General features: G+C 38.7%; 1 protein-coding gene across 13 annotated transcripts in view; it reads right to left on the bottom strand.

Moving 5' to 3' along the window:
• Positions 1 to 3,160: 3,160 nt before the first annotated feature.
• The window catches only part of ARHGAP21 (Rho GTPase activating protein 21), a 141,169-nt gene continuing 122,353 nt past the window's right edge, over positions 3,161 to 21,976 (bottom strand). For 9 of the 13 annotated variants that reach the window (XM_080684786.1, XM_080684791.1, XM_080684782.1 and 6 more), the window contains 13 exons: positions 20,650 to 20,934; positions 17,587 to 17,651; positions 17,372 to 17,511; positions 16,642 to 16,784; positions 15,748 to 15,903; positions 15,574 to 15,652; positions 14,877 to 14,950; positions 14,709 to 14,798; positions 11,873 to 11,998; positions 11,653 to 11,694; positions 11,230 to 11,335; positions 9,303 to 9,334; positions 3,161 to 5,635 (listed from right to left, as the gene is read on the bottom strand). In XM_080684786.1, the coding sequence (XP_080540912.1) occupies positions 3,947 to 5,635; positions 9,303 to 9,334; positions 11,230 to 11,335; positions 11,653 to 11,694; positions 11,873 to 11,998; positions 14,709 to 14,798; positions 14,877 to 14,950; positions 15,574 to 15,652; positions 15,748 to 15,903; positions 16,642 to 16,784; positions 17,372 to 17,511; positions 17,587 to 17,651; positions 20,650 to 20,934 (3,027 nt within the window). In that variant the 3' untranslated portion in view covers positions 3,161 to 3,946. The remainder of the gene's footprint in view (positions 5,636 to 9,302; positions 9,335 to 11,229; positions 11,336 to 11,652; positions 11,695 to 11,872; positions 11,999 to 14,708; positions 14,799 to 14,876; positions 14,951 to 15,573; positions 15,653 to 15,747; positions 15,904 to 16,641; positions 16,785 to 17,371; positions 17,512 to 17,586; positions 17,652 to 20,649; positions 20,935 to 21,976) is intronic. The other 4 variants (XM_080684788.1, XM_080684792.1, XM_080684785.1 and 1 more) reach the window with 1 other exon arrangement.

Here is a 21,976-nt window from a genome sequence, read left to right as displayed (position 1 = left end):
TTGAAATATTTTTTATAACTTTCCTTTTATTTTCTAATATAAAAAAATCATAATCTATTCTATATAATACTAGTAAAAGCCTAATATACAAATTGTCCCCTCTGGCGGTGGTTCGACTGCTTGCTATGACATGTGTTGACCACTAGGGGGAAGTGCCAAACATGGCAGGTGTCAGCAACGTGATGCTGGCAGCGGGCAGCAGTGGAGGCACTGCCGGCCCCGATGGGCCCCGATGAGAGCAGGACCATAGCAGGATGGTGGAGCAGGTGAGCGGGCAGCACCAGATCAAGGCGGGTGTGAGTGGAAGCCCGATTGCCCCACTGATTGTCCCACAGACGGCGACCAGTGGTGGCGGTGGGGGGCAGGGCTGCCACCCAGCTCCCAGGTGCTGAGGGAGCTGGGCAGGGGGCCCAGCCCTGACCCATCACCCCGCAGGTGAGATGGTGGAGCAGGCCAAGGTGGGGTGCCAGGCAGGGCTGCGGGGCTACGAGGCTGGGGCCCAAGCTGGGGCCCGATCTCCATAGGCCACCCTGAGGGATCCCACCCATGCACGAATTCATGCACCGGGCCTCTAGTTTCATATACTGAATAAATAACAAGTTATATATGTAGATGTCATACAGATATTATATTATCTATGAATTTCATTTCAAAGTAGTAAAAAAAATTATAAAATATTTTTTATAAAGAGAATATTGGGTCTGACAGGATTGAGTACTGCTAGATTTAATGATTTTATATTTTTACTGACTAGAGGCCCAGTGCACAAAATTCGTGCATGGGGGGGGGGTGTCCCTCAGCCCAGCCTGCACCCTCTCCAATCTGGGACCCCTCGAGGGATGTCCGATTGCCCCGTTTAGGCCCAATCCCAGGATGGCAGTCAGACATCCCTCTCACAATCCAGGACTGCTGGCTCCCAACCGCTCACCTGCCTGCCTTCCTGATTGCCCCTAACCACTTCTGCCTGCCAGCCTGATCACCCCCTAACCACTCCCCTGCCAGCCTGATTGATGTCTAACTGCTCCCCTGCCAGTCTGTTTGCCCCTAACTGCCCTCCCCTGCAGGCCTGGTCACCCCTAACTGCCCTCCCCTGCAGGCTTGATCGCCCCCAACTGCCCTCCCCTGCAGGCCTGGTCCCTCCCAACTGCCCTCCCCTGCTGGCCTGATTGCCCACAACTGCCCTCCCTTGCAGGCCTGGTCCCTCCCAACTGCCCTCCCCTGCTGGCCATCTTGTGGTGGCCATCTTGTGTCCACATGGGGGCAGTATCTTTGACCACATGGGGGAAGCCATCTTGTGTGTTGGAGTGATGGTCAATCTGCATATTACTCTTTTATTAGGATGTTAGAGAAAGAGGGAGGAGGGAGGGAGGGAGGGAGGGAGGGAGGGAGGGAGGGAGAGAGAGAGAGAGAGAGAGAGAGAGAGAGAGAGAGAGAGAGAGAGAGAAACATAGCAATTGGACCAGGGATGGAAACCACAACCTGGGTATATGCCGAGTGGAAATCAAACTGGCGACCTTTTAATGCATAGGATGATGCTCAAATGAGCCCTACTGGCCAGGGCTGGATTTAATGATTTTTAAGGCCTTCCCAATCTTAACATTCTAAGATATTTAAGTACCCATTATTTCGAATAATAGCTTTGATATATTTTGCAAGTAGCATGTGCAGGCACTGTCTGGAATAGTCTCTCATTTAAATCTAATAATCCTGAAAAACAGGTTGCTTTCATTGTTTATATGAGGGAACCAATTCAGAGAAGTTAAATAAATTGTCTTAGTTTACATATCTAGAAAGTAGAGTTGGTTAGACTCCCAGATTCATGTTCTTTTCACTGTTCTCTCCCTACTTGAACCCCCCATTACCTGCGGGTTCAGTAGTTTGTAGTCAAATAACTAAGGCCCGAAAATATTAAATAGAAAAGTCCAGAAATAAACAATTCGTACATTTTAAATTGCTCGATTTGAGTATTGTGATGAAATCTCTCACTGTCCCACTCCATCCCAGGACCTGAATCATCCTTTGGCCCAGGGTCTCCATCCCGTAGATGCTCACTGCCCCTTAGTCCCTTGGCAGCCATAGGCTCGATCATCCAACCACCTGTCAGTGTTTGTGCCCCCAAGCAGGGGTCCTCAAACTACGGCCCGCGGGCCACATGCAGCCCGCCGAGGACATTTATCCGGCCCGCCGGGTGCCGCTGCCTGTCCTGCTTAGCAGCTGACTCGTCCCGGGCCCGCAGTGCGCATAGGAATTTGTTCATAGTTTTTTTTTTAAACTACAGTCTGGCCCTCCAACGGTATGAGGGACAGTGAACTGGCCCCCTGTTTAAAAAGTTTGAGGACCCCTGTCAGCTAGAGTAATGATACTGGCAATTTGGATATGCCAAAGAGAAACGGAAAATTATTTTTTTTAAGTGAACATCCTCAATAAGAAAATAATTTGCTGAGGTTGCTAAGATCTGTGGTAAGAACAAATCTATTAAATTGTCAAGAAGGAAAAAGAAATTCATGCTTGTTTTGCTGTTGCACCTCAAACTGCAAATGTTACTGCCACACTGTGGTTTGATAAGTTAAAATGGAAAAGGCATTCAATTTGTGGGGGAAAGACGTGAATCAAAAATATGTTTGACTGAGGGCAATGTGTTGGCCAGAAAGCTCTGAGCCTGTAGAAAGATTTCAGCAGGGATTGCCTGAAACAAATGACAGTAAGCCATTTACTGCAAGTCAGGACGGTTGCACAGGTTCAGGAGTAGCTCTGAACTGAGGGACATAAAAATTATGTTCGAAGAGAGGCTGTCTGCTGCTGAGGAAGCTGCTGCCACATTTCCAGCGGAGTTGAAGAAGCTGATTGGGATTTGGTACTATCCGCTAGGGGTCTTGGAACATCTCTTCCACAGACAAGTGGAGACTAGTATATTACTTTAGCTAGGAAAGTTACCTGTGTACAAAAGTGAGGTTAGGCCAATGTAAACATTTATAAGAGATCTCAGCCAGCCGAGAGAGAGAGAGAGAGAGAGAGAGAGAGAGAGAGAGAGAAAGAGAGAGAGAGAGAGAGAGAGAGGGGAGATATAAATAGAGTAGGTAATTTTTTAAAGTCAGGACCAACTAAGGTAGTTATAAATGGATCACATTAAAAAATATATTAGAATGAGTTTCAAGCCATACCAAGTTCACCAACACAATTTTTATTTCCAGTGTTTAATTGGGTATGCACACAGGCATGACACGGTTGGGATCATTAAGTCCTCATGCAGAATTATATTCTTCTCAATAAAGAAGCCAGTTCCATCCAGGCGACTATCTACACACCTATGTTACAACATTTATATCAAATCTGGTATCTGAAGAAAAGATACACATATAATATGATCATTTAAGTTACGTATTTTACAGAAAGATTAAAAATTCAAGTCACACAAAACTCAAAAACTGTATTAAAAGTTTGAATATAAAACTGAGATCCACCTGGAATGACTAAAGAATGGAAGTTCTGTATCCAACTGTGTTAAAACTGGTAAATGTAATGAAATTTGTTACCCTTAAAACGCACTCATTAGTTTCATGTAAGTCATCTAATTTTAACAATATGGCACCCTAAAGACCAAATGGATTTTTATGATGAGGCACTTTTGTTAGTGATGAAACCAAAAGAACAAATCTGCTGCACACTGATGCCAGCTGTTTTCTTCAGTCATCTTGGGTATACACTATGTAGTAAGTTGCAACAAATACCTTACTCATTTGTATACAACTATCCAATATATCTTTAAATATATATATATGTTCTTCTGGCTGTAGTGATGCACTGTAAAGCTATTTCACAGTGCAAAATGATAAAACCAGCCCAAATGAGGGCTGCATAATAACAATTCTGGTACAAGAAAATATTTACAAAGTTACTGGAACATGTAACAGTAGCTTTTTATTTGCTATAGTGAACATACCCCAGTTTAAAGACAGGGATGAAGCTGTGCTTTATTGCCTGGGGACTCAGACAGTTTATGAGGTTGGGCATTACCTGCAGAACTAGCATTCTGGCTCATGTTCTGGAAGCTTCCTCCATTTATTTGGTCAGGTGACTGTGGTGGTATGGAAAGGAGGGGCCTGTGAGTTGAAGCCAAGGTACTGGGAGAACCGCCGGCATCGGCCTGAAAAGACACAGGCGTGTCCATCGCGGGAATTTCTAACGCGCCCGAGCTCTCCGGCTGGGAGCCCCCCGCTTCTCCCCTGCTGAGGTCAGAGGCACTGGTGCGCAGGCGCTCCCGCGCGAGCCAGTCTGAGATGGACAGGTCCTGGGCTGAGCATTTGGGCTTTAACCGAGTCACAGCTGAAAGTTCAGACTCTCCGCTTTGCTCCGGCACTTTCCAAAAATTCAAAATACTGATTTCAGAAGCATCTCGGTGGCCGCCGAGCGTGTGTCGGCGCCTGATGTTTTTCCTTTTAGCGGTCTCAGCATTCAGTTTTTGACTTCCTACTCCAAACATGTCATCGGCAGGGGCTCTGGGTCTCAGTTTTAACCGATCTGCTATTTTTGTTTTCCAAGTGGGCTCCTGTTTATCTGATTCGCTCCTGGTTGGTGCTAGTAAACTCCCTGTTGATTTTCCTTTCTTCATAACATCGAATACTTTAGTGATTGAAGGTGTTTCTCTCTCATTCTTGGCGTCTCCCAGACTGCCGCTGTCCGACTTGAACCTGGCGGACTTTTTCCTGGACAGCGTGTCGCATTCGATCAGCTTGTGGGAACTGAAGAGCTGCCTCCGGCTGTCCAGACTGGGGGTTAGACTTCCCTCCGTGCCGCTCACTTCGCTTCCCTCCGAATTTCTCCGGCTCGCCTTGGGGGCTTCTTGCAGTTTTCCCCGGAACAGCCTGTCGGAAGTCAGAGCGGACGGGAAGACCGGGAAATCGTTCTCGCTGTCGGTCTCCACGGGCCGCCCTTCGCTGATCAGCTCGCTCCTCTCGTCGTCGGCTTCGTCCCCCTTACTTTCTGCCACGGACCGCACCTCGGGGCTGAGCCGGCTGGAGTCCAGGCTGGTCAAGTACGTGGCAGATGATGTGGTTGAATAATCGGAGGTGATGGTGCTGACATTGGCCAAAAACTCACCATATTTGGTTTCTGGACTGGTGGATTTCTTCATGGAAAACCTTGCCAGAGACGCCTGGGAAGAAGTGCTAAGCAAAGTGCCGGAGTCCGACCCCGTCTCTTCAAATTGGGAGGACTTGGGCGCCCCCAGGGGCCGGGGGCTCTCCTTCAGGACGGTGAAGCGGCAGCTCAGAGTTGGGGACTTGCTGTGTTTGGAAGTGTGCGGGGGTGAGGGTTCTTCGGATGGCACACTCTCTTTCTGCAGTGATGTCTTTTCATCTTTTGTGGCGCTGCTGTCTTTCTTTGCATTATTTTCTTTGGAAATGGCGATCCTCTGTTTTCTGCCCGATGTCTCATTCTCTTTTTTGGATTCTATTTTAGTATCGTTCTGACACTGCTCTGCATTTTCTTTCTTAAAAAACACATTGTCCAATTCGTCTTCTGAGCTGCTAGGTTGTGCTTTTTCTTTTGGCTTCTTCCTCTTGCGACTAGCAGCAGCGAAGATGGAGGACACAAGCAGTTCCCTGCTATACTGATCTTTTCCGGATCCCCAAGAACCCTGGGGAGCAATCAGAAATGAGACTTTGAGCATAAGAACATGATCGAGTTCATTTTCTGAAAGAGCTTTACCCCAAATATTTTTTACTGAATTACCCCCACCTGAAGCTCTAGAAGCACTAATGAAATGTAATTCATACCTCTATTTTATTAATATAAATATTCAAAGGCTTAAAGACCCAGTTAAGAACTGTCAGCACTCTACTCCTCTTACTTAGTTTTAACAAAACATCACCTATCTTGAGACTTATCTGCACTGGCATCAAAATTCCTAAGTAACAGCAAAAAACAAACAAAAAACAACAACAACAAAAAAAACCCCTGACTAAATACTGATACAATCACAGCTTCCTGTTGTGAAATTGTAATTTGTTGCACTCAGAGAACAACTGTCCTTAAAAATAAGACATGCTTTTCTGAAAATACGTTAAGGATCTTAAGGTGCTCCACTAGCTTGATTTTCTATCACTTCCATTAAAAGGGATTTTGGTTGATGAAGTGGCCAAATGCAATAATCCATCCTTTGTTTAGAGGAGTCAGTTTTTCAAATCCTTGGAGGATGTGGAATGGAAATGATCATTGTGTGATATTACACTTATTTGTCAAATGCTTATGGGATGTATGCAGTTACTAAACATAGTGTTTACTGAATACTAAGGGGAATAAAGTACTGCCCTCTTTTAAAAAAATGTAATTCAGTTATTGTACTTCCTTTTAAGATAAATTTTTAACATACATTTTACTTTTTATTTACCTAGTCCCATTTCTAGCCTGGTGGTATTTATTGCCAAGTCATACAAGTGTTATTTAACTGCCAAGTCACAGCTCAGGGACATCTATCTCAGAAAGAAGTACTTTGTGCTCAGTACCATCCAGCTCTCCTGTTCTTGTTAATTTCCCTGTGCCTACCGCCTGCCGCTGCTTCTGCAGTGCTCACACATTCTCCAGGTGCTTTCAGGTGTAAGAATTAAAGTTCCGACATAGTTGATATTCTGAAACAGGTTACTAAAACCTTATGACTGACTTCAATTTTCTAATTATAGACAGCATAGTATATAGATACTGTATCCAATCAGCTCATTAAGATAAGGAAACTCTTTGGTCTTCCATCAGTTCAGCCAGGCTGGACTTCAGGAACTTGTCCTAGGTAAATCAGGTTGGTGATATCTTCATTTATCTCAAGATAACAACAAAATCAGAAAATTCAAATAACATACAGTCAATGAAATCTTACCAAAGAAACACTCCAGTGCACTGTTATTGGTAAAGCTGTGGTGCCAAGTACTGGCTTTGTTAGCTGTGCATAACTGGTTCCTGAGAACAATTACTCAATTAATTTGCTCATAATGCCTATAGGCTAAATCAACAGTGGTGGAAGGCGTCAATAAATATTATTGGTTTACCACACACCATTATTTGTCCTTTTCTGAAACTTTATTTTTAAAAATCTTTATTATTGAAAGTAGTACATATGTCCCCTTTCTTCCTCCATTGACCCCTGCCCCAGGCCTTCACCACCCCATGGGTTGTGCATATAAGCACACAGTTCTTTGGTGATCTCTTCCCACCCACCCACCCACCCCCACCTTCCCTCAGAGACACCACACACCATTTGACACAAGCAGGCAGGCAGGAAGCATGCTGACTAACAGAAAGTGTATTTCTCTGCTGTCATAAAAAACTTAGACAAGCAAACACTATTATACTGAAGTCTTTGAAAAATAAAGTAAAAATTTAGGCTGCCATATTAAAAAGAATTCACCAAAATGAAATCATAGATGAGCAGAACTTTGTTTTTGATAAGTTATGAGTTTTATAATTATCCTACACTTTTCTAATGGTCATTCACATTTTAACATATGCTGCTAAAGATCACATGGATCGATAGTGGTTGTGAAGAAGACCCGACTTTCCTTCTAGGAGCTTATCTGGCACTAAGCAAGTGATTGACTTTTAAACATCACAATTTCATTGAAATTAGATACGTTTTCTTGAAGACTTACTAGGATTCCCTTTTAAATTCTATGTTCTGTGATCACATATGCGTTGGGGGAAATGAATATTTTACAATTAAAAAACTGTTACAAAGAGTTATACCATTTGGATATCCATTATTTTGCAGGCATGGTATAAACAGCACCATGATTAAGATAAAGAGACAGCTATCACAACAGGTTAAGCAATATGCATTTAATAAGAGGGAAAGTGAGAATTTCAAAGAGGTTTGAAATCTAAAATCTTATATTCCAGAAAAAAAAAAAGATGGGAAACTGTTGTAAAGAAGTCTAAAGAGACATGACAACTAAATGCAAGGAGTTATTCCTGACTGCATTCTGTATAAAAAAATAAAAAAATAAACAAAGAACATAATTTAGACAACTGGGAAAATATTTAGGGGTAAGGTGTTAGCTAGTCTATTAAGTAACTCTCAGATAATTCAGGGGAAAAATACATATCTTGTATTTACCAACCAATGAAACTAGAATAAAAGGTTTGGATGGTAGCCATTATTCTAGTAACTTTTCTGTAGGTTTAAAATTATCCAAAATAAGAAAAATGGTGAAAATAACAATATAAGTGACAGTGAACAATCTGATTTGGTTAAAATATTTTTGTAACATTTTCTGCAAAAATTATAATTAATGGTATACAGTCCCATTATGATATTTACACATAAGTAAAATTTATATCTCATGTCCAAATAGAAAAATGTTTTTAAAAATTTATTGATACTTCTGGTTGCTACTGTCTCAACAAAACAAGGTTTGGATAAGTTAAATTAACAAAATACTTTCTAAAAATTATAAAAACTTCCTAAAAACTACTAAAAAATTGTGTAATTTGGTGGTGTTGTCAACAGAACACAAATTATGTTAAAAATATTGGTCATAAAAAAACAAAATTAGTGATTTTGCTGAAATAGAAAATATTTTCTATAAAAATATAATAATAAAAAGTCTATATTACTACTGAAATATTTACACATATAAGGATATGATGTTCAAGATCTGCCTTAAAATAGTCCCAGGAGGAGGCAAGTGCATGGTGTGCAGAAGAAATAAAGTTGGTCATGAGTCAACTGTCGAGAATGGATAATGGGGGATTGGGGACTCATTGTACTATTCTCTCTACTTTTGTATGTTAGAAATTTTTCACATTAAAGAGTAAGAAAATAGCCCTGGTCGGTTTGGCTCAGTGAGTAGAGCGTCGGCCTGCAGACATAAGGGTCCTGGGTTCGCTTCCAGTCAAGGGCGTGTACCTCGGCTGCAGGCTCCTCCCTGGCCCCGGCCCTGGTCAGGGCATGTGCAGGAGGCAACCAATTGTGTTTCTTTCACATTGATATTTCTGTCTTTCCCTCTCTTGCACTCTCTCTAAAAATGCAAAAGTATCTTCAGGTGATAAGGATTAAAAAGGAAAAAAAGGAGTAAGAAACTAAAGCCTACTTCTTTGTATTATGCTAAAATATGCTGAGAGAAACCCGATATTCCAACTCATAATCCAGTATACTTCTATCATATTCTATTCCAAGAAATTCATTTTTCCCTTTATGAGACCTTGTTGTTCTGTGTCACTTGATACAGACAGGGATGCATTTGTATACTAATCATAACAATCAGCCAAAAAACAATCCCCCCTAAAATATTTCACAATTGTATGAAACAATTTACCTTAGATTTTGTTGAGTCACTAGTAGCTGAATCTGTCAGAAGTTAAATGAAACATGGTCAATATTAGTCCATCTTTACCCCTTTCAACAAACAATGCAAACTATGGAAAAGACAGGCACAGAACAAAATGGGAAAGCAAAACTCAAACAGAACCATTGAACACAGTGGATAGTCAGAGCTCACAAAGATGCAAGCTGCACCACAGAAAGCCACCGCCATGAAAGGATGCTGTGAATTGTAGGCAGAATCAGCTCAATGATAGGAATGGCAAAGGAGCCCTGTGCTAAACGAGAACAGAAGTACTAGTGTTTATTCAATCTTCTAAATAGTAAATCTAGCAATAAAGAAGCTTGAAGACCTCTTAAGAATTGCTATGTACCACATCCTGTATCTGAAACTGATACACAATGTAGAACGTTTAAGATTCTTAGCTGCCCTAGCTACAAATTGAGACAATCATACTCGGTGTATTTATGTTGATTTTTGTCAGACTTAAATTTTGTAAGTGCATACTCTATGCATATGGATGCAAAAGAGGCACCAGGATAACCCTGCTTCCACGTTACTTTGGTTTTATATGAAATCATGCTGATCTTTGTGCTTTAGACCCCAGTTTCATTTCTGTGCAGTCAGGGATCCTTTTGAATAGTTCGTTTAAATTGCTACCAGTTTTGTAATTATCTATTAACAAGTGCTAATATGGAAATGGAAGAATGGAGACCATAATTTTACTGTCTGGCAAAAACTCAGATTATACAATTATAAAGAGGGTAGGAAGGGGCTAGCACTATTCTGGATCACATCAATTTTGAAATTTTATGTTTTGACTTTAGGGAAACTGATTTCCAAAATTAATGAGCTGAGCCCCGTGCCACGCCCCTTTTAACACATGGCTAAATGCTTTATGACTTTAAGAACTGGTAGACCATACCATGCTATTTCTCCTCACGGTCTGCTTCAGAAATAACAAGAAACAGCAGAAAAACTTTTAAGAAAGTAGTATTGATCTGTTTACAAGAATCTTAAGAGAAAATTTACACCACAGATCAACGATGTTTGCATTTACAAGAATCGGGGGTTTCTGCAGACAAGGCAGCTACAGTGTGGACAGCAATCCTCCTTCTTCCTACAGTTCCAGCTGTCCATCAGGGACACCACAGAATCCACTAGCGACATTACCGTGTGATAGACTCCTCCCACTTCGCCTGTTCAACATCAGTATAGATTTGCCTGTGTCAGTAAGTGCTGAAAAAACCCTTTAGGACTAGAACAAGAACTAGAGACAAAGGGAGAACATTGTGTAAAACAACATGCTCGGTTAGTGCAACAGTTTGGCAGGAGAAAATATTCATCAAAAGAGCCTACAAGAACTAATACTTAACCAAACATTCGAGTGGCAAGAGAAAACAGAAAATGTCATAGATTGACTTTTACTGTGACATCTACAGTGACAAATACTATACTGTATTTCTGAAAATGGTGCCCATTAACAGTTCAACTTATTTTACTTGCTGCTTTTAAACAGAACATCTGGCTCAAGGTAAGAGCTACTTATGCAGCCTAGATCATACTTTCTGCCGTCACAGCAACCACATACTCAGTAGCATATATCTGTTTTACCTTGTGATGACTATTACATGGAAACTGTGAATTAAAAAAAAACAAAAACAAAACAAAACAGTGGTTCGCATGCTCATTTCCCTCATATTTCCATTCTGACAAGCATTACAACTCCATGCACTGCCAATTAGAGTCACTGGAAGATAATTAAGATCAATCAGAAAAGGGAGATTAAGTTTCTTATTAGAAAGGAAAAAGAAGGAGAAAAGGGAAAAAAATCATAGTGAATTGTTACTTATGATTGAGTTGCTCTTTCATGTTATAAGAATGTTAACCTAGAGATCGATACTGCCCAGACAAGAGTTACCTGATACATCTCCAGGGGACATGCCTGTCCTTCCAATGTTGGTGAGTAAGTGATCTATGTTTGGCACTGGCTGGGAGTCCACTGTGTTTTCCTCCTGCACTGTTGTCTATGGTTAATAAACAAAGATCACTTCATCATCTCTTCAGAGATACTTTCTTTAAAATTCAAGCAACATTTAATAAAAGACACATTATTGAGTGGAGCACATGAGCGTAATTTTTTTACCTTCTTTAGATATAATTAACTATAAAATGACCATCATACTTGTATTTTCTTTAGCTTAGAAACTGAGGAGCTAGAGACTTGCTTCCAGGGCGCAAAGCAGGCAAGAGCATACAGGCAGGAGGTTGACATTGCTGTAGCGCCAGGATCTCGCGTCCCAAATGAAAACAACAGGGGACAAACGCTGAGGGACATACTTACAAGAGGTTCTTCAGCACCTTCTTCTGTGAAAAACCAGTCATGCTAAAATTTAAAATAAAAAAGGTGAAAAGATAAATTAAATAACCCCCTAAATATATCTATAGTTTGGAGGATGGTATACAGAAAAAAGTAATTTTCTTAAAAATTATATTTATCCAAATTCTGTTCCACCAGCAGCTTGCAGAAAAAGAATGCTCTTGATGAGGCGAAGCCGACTTACGTGCTGGATAAGCGTCTCCACTATCTTGTACTGGTCCGGCATGTGGGTGACCATGTGCGTCATGTTATCTTCAGACGTTCTCACCAGAGTTGGGCCAAAAACTATTGCTAGGTTTCTTGGTTCCATCTGAAATAAAGGACAATATCACATTTTTTCTTAAGAAAATAGTTTTAAAGTCCCATTGCATGTTTGGCATTTTATTTCTGAAAGGTTCTTTTGGTGAAAAAGAATTCAAAAAAGAATGAATGGTTGATTGATATGTACAAAAAAAAATACAGGGGGTAGGGAGTGGGTGGAGATGGGAAAAGGGGCAGGATTGAGAGATATCTGCAATAGTGTCAACAATAAAAAATTTAAATTAAAACAAATGCTTCCTAGTCAGGATTTCCCATAAGCTAATGTCTACATAACTTCTTTTTCCTGCTTTCATGATAATGTAAAACATTTAATTGGCATTCCTTTCTTCCAAGATGTCTTTGATAGAAAGCAATTGATTTGGTTCTAAACTAGTATTTCTGGAGCTAGATTAACTGACAAAAATATTAATATTGAAGGGAAAAAACTCAGAAAAGAACTTGGAAACACCCTTTCTTCAAAGGGCTAAAAAAAGTAGAAAATACATAAAATTTTCCAAATTTGCCCACTAAAATCCCTAATATATAAAAATCAAATGTCTGGAAGTATTCCTTCTGAATTAATTTTTACTTCAACCACATGTTCTGAAGTTCTTTGCCTATCGTTGAGCCAATCTGAATGCCTCAATATTACATGCTTATGTTTGTATATTCATTACCATGATATTTCTATTCCTTGTTAAATTATACAATTAACAAATGTGTGGATCTTTTGTTTTTCTTTGTTATATCTTATAGTGTCTGCTGTAATATTTTGAACTTACGATTTGATTAAAATCTTAAATAACTTTAGCCAGTCCTTGAAAACATATTAAGAAGGTTAAAAATGACCACAGAACTCAAAAGCCATACTGAAAAAAAAATTACTTAAGGAACCACACTACCATACTATCTTGTGAGAGGCATGCACATGCACACACACCTTTCAGATATGGTACAAAGTGGAAAACCCGCAGATCTTTTCCGGTTCTGAAGCAATTGTTATGCATCTAATATGTTAACTACCACAATACATGTATCATACGATGCTTACTGAATAGAAATAAGGAGAAATTTGCTTGCGGTCAGCATTCCCATAGAAAGCTAACTTAGTGGGGAAAAAATATGACTGCAGGAAGGGTTTACTTCAACTGGGCACAAAATACATGGTTCTCATTTCCCCAGAAGGTGTAATCATCTCATCCTTCGATCAAAAAACATTAAGTCCAGCATCTTGAAGGTCTATGTAAAATTTTACTAGATTCTTATCTATGATTTCATTAAGTTTCTAGGCTAATGATAACATGCATTATTATTTATATATACAGTAATATTTAGTATATACAGTTTTAGCTGATTTCCATATGAAACTAATAACATAAGTAGTTCACAGATTATTTATTCATTACTTAAATTATGTATTTTTTGAAAGATGTTCTACAATGTGTAGTCAAATAAGTCTAGGGAATGAAGTGCCTTATATCCTTATTCAAGACTCACAGTGTTAATTAATCTATTAAAGATTCTAAAAAAATCTGCAGTAAAGAAATCAGTTAAATTTTGTTTAATTCAATGCTTCATAAACTAATTAGAGCAATAACTCCTACTAACATCCAGCAAAACTGACAAATGACATACTATACTTTGGGAAATGCTAAAAGAATTAGAAAATATTTCAACTTTAATTATATTGAGAACCTTTTGGCTCCTACTGTATGCAGTTCTGGAAGTAGTACCATCAATTAATATAGGTGCTCTCTCTCTCCTTCTCTCCCTCCCTCCTCCATAGCCCTATCACTTGAGGAAATTGAGTGTCTAAAGGAAATTATAACACTGTAATCTTCTCAATTTATAGGTGATAGGGTTGACACTGTTCCCATAATCCGGCCTTATTACAACTGTGAACAACTGTCTTCCAAAGTATCAGAGCATTGTTCTCTACGTTAAGCAGGTATTGCCCTTAGAAAGAGGAGTTACAGCAGTATCCCTAAACTTGCGGTATTCTGGTGATTTTTCTTCTCCAGAAACCAAATGGCTGTTTAAGTATTTTAAGCAGTAATGCCTGAGAATCACCCTTTGCCAACTCTGATGATAAGATGGATTGAGGCAACAATCACCAATGAGTGATGAGAATGATGAAAGTTAAGACAATGATGTATCAAACACAATGTGTGGACCTTGCGTGGATGATGATTTAAAGAAATGTTTTTACAGTTGTTTGTTTAAATCAATATCCAAACAAGGTCCACATATCAATCAGGAAAAACTAAACATGGATTGAGTATTAGAAAAAAGTAAGGAATTACAAATATAGATGTGTTTAATAAAGGTAATGGGATAGTGTTAAAAACAACCAAAAAAGGTCTTATCTTAAAACTAAACAAAAACGTCTGTTATTTTTCACTGTACATAATTTGATACATCGACTGTTGTATTCATGCAAATGTTGCCTATTCAAAATATTGATATACAGTTGGAAAATAAAAGAGGTCAAATTTCTGGCTTTTTCATTTTTCTTGCTGGATAAATGAAACAGAAATGTCTTAAAAAATGATGACAACTGATATTTTTGGGTCTTTTGCTTTTCAGAGTGATCTTTAGAGGGACTGATCAGCCAATATGATGCATTTTAGAGCTTTTGTTGAATTATAACCCTGTTTTTGATTACTTGGCACAAAGCAATGAAGACTATCTTTTCACCTAAAGCCACTGGTGGTACATACCTTATTTTTTTCTGAATTTTCTGCCACTGTCTTCAGATGAGCCGAAAGAAACTTAAGTGTTTCATAATGATGTTCTGGCAAATCGTGAATCTGAAACATATTATTTTCAGGATGGATTTAGATGCTGAATTTTAGGTATACCCCCAGAAACAGAAAAATGATACTTACTAGTCTTTTTAACGTTTTCAGACGATCTAGAGGATCTTCTTTCCGATTAGCTTCAATAAAGTCGGCATATTTATCTGACAACAATAAGAACAATAAGGCAAGTTTATCTTAAATTGCTTAGGTGAGTTGTATATAATCTAAATAGCCTTTGAGATGTAAGTTACTAATACTGCCATAGTTTTTAATGATCCTCAAACCCTTATCATCAAATCAAAGGAAATTCTCTAAGATGTGAGTTCTCTGAGGTACCCCTGCATTTATACACTCTGTATATTCTTCTCTCTCCCTGACCACAAACATCTAGTACAGTGTCTTATGTAAGTCAAATATTTGGCTTGACTGAAAAAACGTTTTTCTACTTATTGTATCTTATTAGGTCTGAAGACTTTTGACTGAAAACAATAATTCTCTTTTTAACTTGACTGCAAATGTGGATGAACAAGATAATATATATTTTACTGAGTGTAAAGAATTTTTTTGAAACTCTGCTTTTCATTAATGTTTATCAGGAGAAAAAAATCCACATGACAAAAAAAATAGTACAAAATTATGCCTTGTATCTAAATAAAAACTAAACAAGATCTCTTATTTCCTTTGACAAATGTATTTTCTCCTGCTTCAATCTCATATTCTATGGTTTTCCAACAATGTAATATTTGACTGTTTCATCTGGTTTCTTTTGTGGGCGTTCACTCACCATTTGTGAAGAGAGGTTCAGGGAGTTTTCTGAAGAAGGATTTTAGTAAACTGCTTATCACATTCAAATCTCGCCATTTCTAGGTATAAGGAAATAGAAATCCAGTAGTTTTGCAGTCAATACCACCAAAGAAAAACCTCGGATCAGTTACCCACAAAGAAATAGACAACTTACATCATCTTGTATATCAATATCAGCCATTCCCTTGTTGAGTTCTTCTTGCATGCTTGAGATGGCTGCATTATTTCCAGGAACTCTGTAAATACCTGTATATTCAAGACCTCTTTCTTCAACTAATTTGCAACATATGTCAACTATTAATGGAATATACTGCAAAACAAGAAATAATATTTTATTTAATATAGTACAAATGTTTATATTTAGTTAGTAGATGCATATAACATAGCTAAAAGGCCCTTGTATACCATCCAAAAGGAAATATAAAAATTACTGCTTTTTGATAGAGAAAATAAAGAATATAGACACTGCAGAATTGGGAAATGATAAAACAAGCAAGAGATATTTGAGGCAGTGGGAAGAGAAACTAGGTCAAGACAGAAAGGGAAGGGTCCAACAGAAAACAAGAACACGTAAGGAGAATGTGGGAACAGCTCAGTTGAATAAATAGGAATAAAGTAAAAAAAAAAAAAAAAAAAAAAGCAGGGGTGGAGGGAATAACATCAATCAATTCATGATATGAATCCTAAAACACACACACACATACAATTACATTTATTATACTTAATCAGGTCCTTGTTCTCACCCTTCTTTTATGATGCTAAAGCAGAAACATATAATTTGAAAATAAATTCTTACTGACCACTTCAGGTATATTCCTAATGGCTGAATAATTATTCTATTTCAGAGTCAGTAATGAGAAAAAAGCACTACTGATAAAATTACTCAACACATCCTTACAGATCAGAAATGCTCGAGGAAATTAAGGTCAGCTATGAAAAGGAAAACACTCAATAAATCAACAGGTTCTCTGTCCTCTGAATGGCCGTGTACACAAGTCCCACAACTGAATTACAGCTTTAGATAACCCAGCTGGCTGGTTTCTCCTACCCGATTGGTATGAGCTGGTGGGCAATCATCCAATCTGACCCCGAATGTTCCGGTAGCAGTAGGCTTTTTTTCAAAAGTCTTTCTCATAATACTCGGGATGCCTTTTCTCCATGTGCCTTTGTCTTTTGGGGGACTGGTTTCATCTTTTGATTGTTATTCAAAATAAAACAATATAAGAAAAAAATGAAAATATAAGTGTTTAAATCATGACTTAAAAAATCCTTTATTGATATTTATATAAATCTGAGTCCTGTACTATAAGTAATATATCCTATATTTATCAAAAATATTGTATTATCGTCTCTAACATAGCACTCCTTTTAACCTTCCATATAATTTAGTGACTATCAAATACATTTCTTTACCTTTTTTTAATCTGTATCATAATTTTCTTTAAAACAGTAAAGAAAACAGAATCTATGTGACAACTTCATAGTGAGAGTTTTGCAAAAAGGACACATAATTTATCTCAAAATGACAGCACCTGATCCTCTGCATTAATCACATTTGTTGTGTAGCTATATGTGCTATACTTTCCTTCAGTTTGTATTTGAGAACTGGCACCTTAAAGGGAAAGCCCCACTGGCCTAGACCCAGCCCACAGTGGTCTTGAGCATGCTCATACTGGGCTGAGGTCAGCAAAAATAGTACAGAGAAATATGAAAATACCATTAAAATCCCAATTTTAAATCATTTTATTAAGTTCATCTGGTAATGCCACCATCAGTACCTTTACTGAGCAGTCTCCTCTCTGACTCCTCCTTTGGAGAATGTGGACTTTGCGTCTTTGGTTCGGATTTAGCACCAAGCAAGGTCTGCCTGATGCTGAGACTCTGGCGAGGCGTTTTTGGCAACTGTTCCGCTTTGCTGCTGAAAGAATGAATGTTTCTTAATAATTACGTATTTTACATCCAAATTAACTTACGTGCATGGTGGAACGCTCACCTCATCAGACTGTTATATTCTTTTATTCTTCGACTAATTAGATCCCTGTTAGTAACACCAGTGTCCTGCAGAATAAAGAGAGGCAAAATTAGAGTCAATTCTGAACAAAATTAGGAATCCCTACCTTTTTTGAGCTTCTCTACCGTCTACTCTGCTTACTCAATAAAGACACTCTATTTTACTCTCAGTGGTGGTGTGGTAAATTCCCTGTTCAACATCACCCCCCACCATCACTATGTGACCAATGTTCCAAGTGCCTCCCTCACTGTGAGTCTTTTCTGTTTATTTTCTGTACCGCAGCAATACTTAGAATACTACCAGCGAGTAGCAAGTGTTCAAACTTATTGATCTGTCATTTTAAATTAATGACTGGGAAACAGAAAGCCAGTTTTTTCTATTACTAATACCAGAAAGATCAGCATTTCCAAATAATACAGTTGGATAAAAGATGAAAAATACTGCCAAAATTTGTTAATAATTAACTTGTAGGAGTAGCAAGATTGAGGGTCAATTAGTGTCAGAAGTGACAGAAGAGGAAATCTCAAAACAGTTGTGTGTTTAACCTTAAAACAGGTGTTGTTTTTTTAAACTTTATAATATGCTAATGGCAAACTTAGAGCTGAGCACAAAGTGATGATTCTTTTCTATTGATTCCAATTATACATTGGCATGTGTCCTCAAAAAAAAAATGTTTTAGTTGTCTCATTTAACAATATAATTTACAAAAAAATACAGGCTTTGGAGTCAAACAATCTCGAACTCAAAATGACTCTTCACACTTACCAACAGAGAGATCATATGGTTAAGATCTAGGGTAAGATGCCTGGTTTAAATCCGGGCCCTGATGCTTATCAGCTATGTGACCTTGGGGAAACCACTTAACCTCTCTTTGGCACATGACTTCCTTGTTTGTGAAATGGTGAGGATGATAATAAAAGAACAATTCATATGGTTGCTGAGGTTAATTGATGTAAAATGCTTAGAAGAGTGCCTCCATATGCTGTGAATTACTACTTTCTTATCTATAAAACAGGAAAAATGCCTATGTGTTAACATTAGATGATAATGACGATAATGGCTGACACTAAGTAAATGCTTATTATCTGCCAGGGAGCATGCGGTTTTCTTCACAAGCACTACCTCATTAAATCCTTAGGACAGCCCTCCATGTTGCACAGATGAAGTCATCTGAAGGAACGTAGCAAGGACACTCTACTGCCTTGTAGAATGCCCTGCACACAGCTGGTGCTTCTTCAACAGGAACTTCCTGAACTGTCAGGAAAAGCTGAAATCTACATCCAAGTTCTTATTCTCCCTGTTTCTGTGCAAAAATTTAGGCTGATGCTCTCTTTGTAGTGGTGGTTATGGAACAAAGGTTGTATTGATACAATCTGGTGTCATCTTTTAACCACAAACAAGGGAGGTTGTAAATTAGCAGAGAAATAAAGCACATGCATTTTTCCTATAGCATACATTTTCTAATTTGAATTGAAAATAATGGGAATGACTAAATTAAAGAAGATAAATTGCATAACCTTACAGTTAATGTCTGTGCTCCTGGGTACTTCAGAAAAAGTAAGGAAAAAGAATGGTATGCTTTTTTTAAAATTTTGTCCTAACAATGGGCACAAAGTGAGAACAACATGTTAGAAAAACTGTCAATGAAATAAAAAAGGGACTCAATAAAAGCTAGACACAATCATTACTTTAAAATATATAGTTATATACACTTAAAATATCAAAATTCATGTTGTAAAAATATCTTGATTGTGAGCCAGAAACTCTTTAAGTACTTAAACATTATTCCTTATTAAAAAGAAAAACTGGCTTATAACATGATTTCTGATAATTTGAGTTTTCTCTTTTTCTTTAATATGTTTTGTTGTTTGAGAGAGAAAGAGAGGGTCAGGGAGAGGGAGAGAGAAACAAACATTGATGAGAGAGAACCTCTGATCAGTTGCTTCCTGCATGCCCCCTACTGGGGATTAAGTCTGTAATCTGGGTATGTGCTATGACGGGGAATTGAACCAGCGACCTTTTGGTACATGGAACGACACTCAACCAACTAAGCCACACCGGCCAGGGCTCTAGTTTTCTTAAAAACCAATTACTGTATTACAATAGATTATATTATGTTGTTAACTATATAATTCCATTAATAAAAATCATCATATCATTATCTCTTTGTATTTACGGAGTAATTTGTTTTGATAAGCATTGTCACTATAACTTAAACCACTCAACAATTCTGTTTAGTGATAAGAAGACAGATCTGGAAGTAGTCAGTCATAAAGGTCATGACCAGGACTAGGAACCAAGCATGGTTCATTACTTCCGAGATTGTATGCAGAGTATATGAATCATCTATTTTTCTAGTTCAGTAATGATGGTTTTCCAATAAGTAAAAATAATAAGAGTTTTCCTTTTGATCAACTATTTTTAAGCATCCTATCTAATAAAGAGGGAATATGCTAATTGACCCTCATGCCGTCACAAAGATGGCAGCACCCACAGCCAATAAGGAGGGAATATGCTAATTGACTTTCATGGCCTCAAAGATGGCGGCGTCCACAGCCAATAAGGAGGGAATATGCTAATTGATTGCCATGCCCTCAAAGATGGCGGCGCCCAGGCCCCTCAGCCCCCCAGCCGCCCAGGGCCAGCCAGAGGCACAGGAAAGTCTCGGATGGTGGCTGCCTAGCTGCCCAGGGCTGGCCTGAGGCTCAGGCAAGCCTCGAATGGTGGCTGCCCAGCTGCCCAGCCGCCCAGGGCCGGCCTGAGGCTTGCACTGCCGGCAGTGGCAGCAGCAGAGGTGTGATGGGGCGTCGCCTTCCCCTGATCGCCGGGTCGCCTCCCGCCCCTGAGGGCTCCTGGACTGTGAGAGGGGGCAGGTCGGGCTGAGGGACACCCGCTCCAGTGCATGAATTTTCATGCACCGGGCCTCTGGTATTATCATATTTGTTTAAAATAATGTAGCAGATTCTTTTAGTCTTCTGGAAGAAGAAAAGAAATAAGATGTGAACAAATGTGTCCGATTTTACCATCACTGGTTTGCACACAGACCTCTTCATTTAGGTTGCTGCTCTCCTGGATGGTCTTGATCCAAGCTAACATATCGTCTCTGTCTTCTGCCTGAAAGAGGCATTCACAGTCTGATGTGGTAAGTCGGAACACATTCTTCCTCTTGGTCTCACTGTACGAGATGTCTATTAAGCAAGCATTCACACTGATGGGTTGTTCTTCTTCAGATGGAATCATCTGTTCTCTTTTATCTTTGTACAAGTAAAGTGAATGGCCCCGAAGTACAACATACATCTGCTTCCATGGCCGAATACTCCCACCAACTCGCTAGAAACATGAAACAGTTCAGGCATACTTAATATTTGGCTAAATCTCACACATTAAACAACACTGCAACAAGCACAAATGTATACCAAATGTAGCAGGTGCCTGATTTATATCAACATAGACTTGTTAGGAGAGGAAGGACAAAAATTATAAAGTGTAAACCAAGTGAGGCAATATATTCTTAACAAAATCAAGGATAGTGAAATCTCAACTCTAACTTTGTTAGAAAAATAAATAAAGTAATTAAGATAAAAACAGGTGTAGCAAAATATGTTAAACATGCTAAAACAGGCGTCCTCAAACTACGGCCCGCGGGCCACATGCAGCCCGCCGAGGACATTTATCCGGCCCACCGGGTGCCGCTGCCTGTCCTGCTTAGCAGCCGACTCGTCCCAGGCCCGCAGTGCGCGTAGGAATTTGTTCATAGTTTTTTTTTTTTTAAACTATAGTCCAGCCCTCAAACGGTCTGAGGGACAGTGAACTGACCCCTGTTTAAAAAGTTTGAGGACCCCTGTGCTAAAAGAATAGAAAATAAAAAATAAATGAGCCAGAAAAATCTTCTGAGTGAGAGTCAGGCTTAAGACAAGTCATCAATCATGAAAATGATAAACACTGCATAAGGAGATTCCAAACAGCAAATATAACAAATGAATTAACAAAATTGATCAACTTTATATGGTTGATCAATTTTGTTAATTCAAGTAACAATAGCTACATTTAAAGTGAGTTTTCTTAAAATTTTAAACTCTTATAACAATATTAAAATGTTTTATAAATAAGCTGCCCAAATATTATAGGAAAATTTATGGCAAAATTTTTATTGTATTAAAATCTATTTAAATGAAGTATATGTTGATAGTGTGATAGTCATTTATATAACTCAATATTTATAAAATAAAGTGAAAGAAGGGAATTACAAAGGCATTTAAAATAATAAACTAGGAGAAGTTAAATGAAAATTTAAAAATTAAGATGAAGAAGTGCCACTCCCTAAAGGACTACTCTGTGATAATAGCTAGTAAACTTCAATAATAAAAGCAGT

Source organism: Plecotus auritus (genome assembly GCF_963455305.1).
Source record: "Plecotus auritus genome assembly, chromosome: 1".
Classification (NCBI taxonomy): Eukaryota; Metazoa; Chordata; class Mammalia; order Chiroptera; family Vespertilionidae; genus Plecotus; species Plecotus auritus.
The sequence above is the reverse complement of the archived record's forward strand: the minus strand, read 5'-3'. Positions and strand labels throughout refer to the sequence as shown.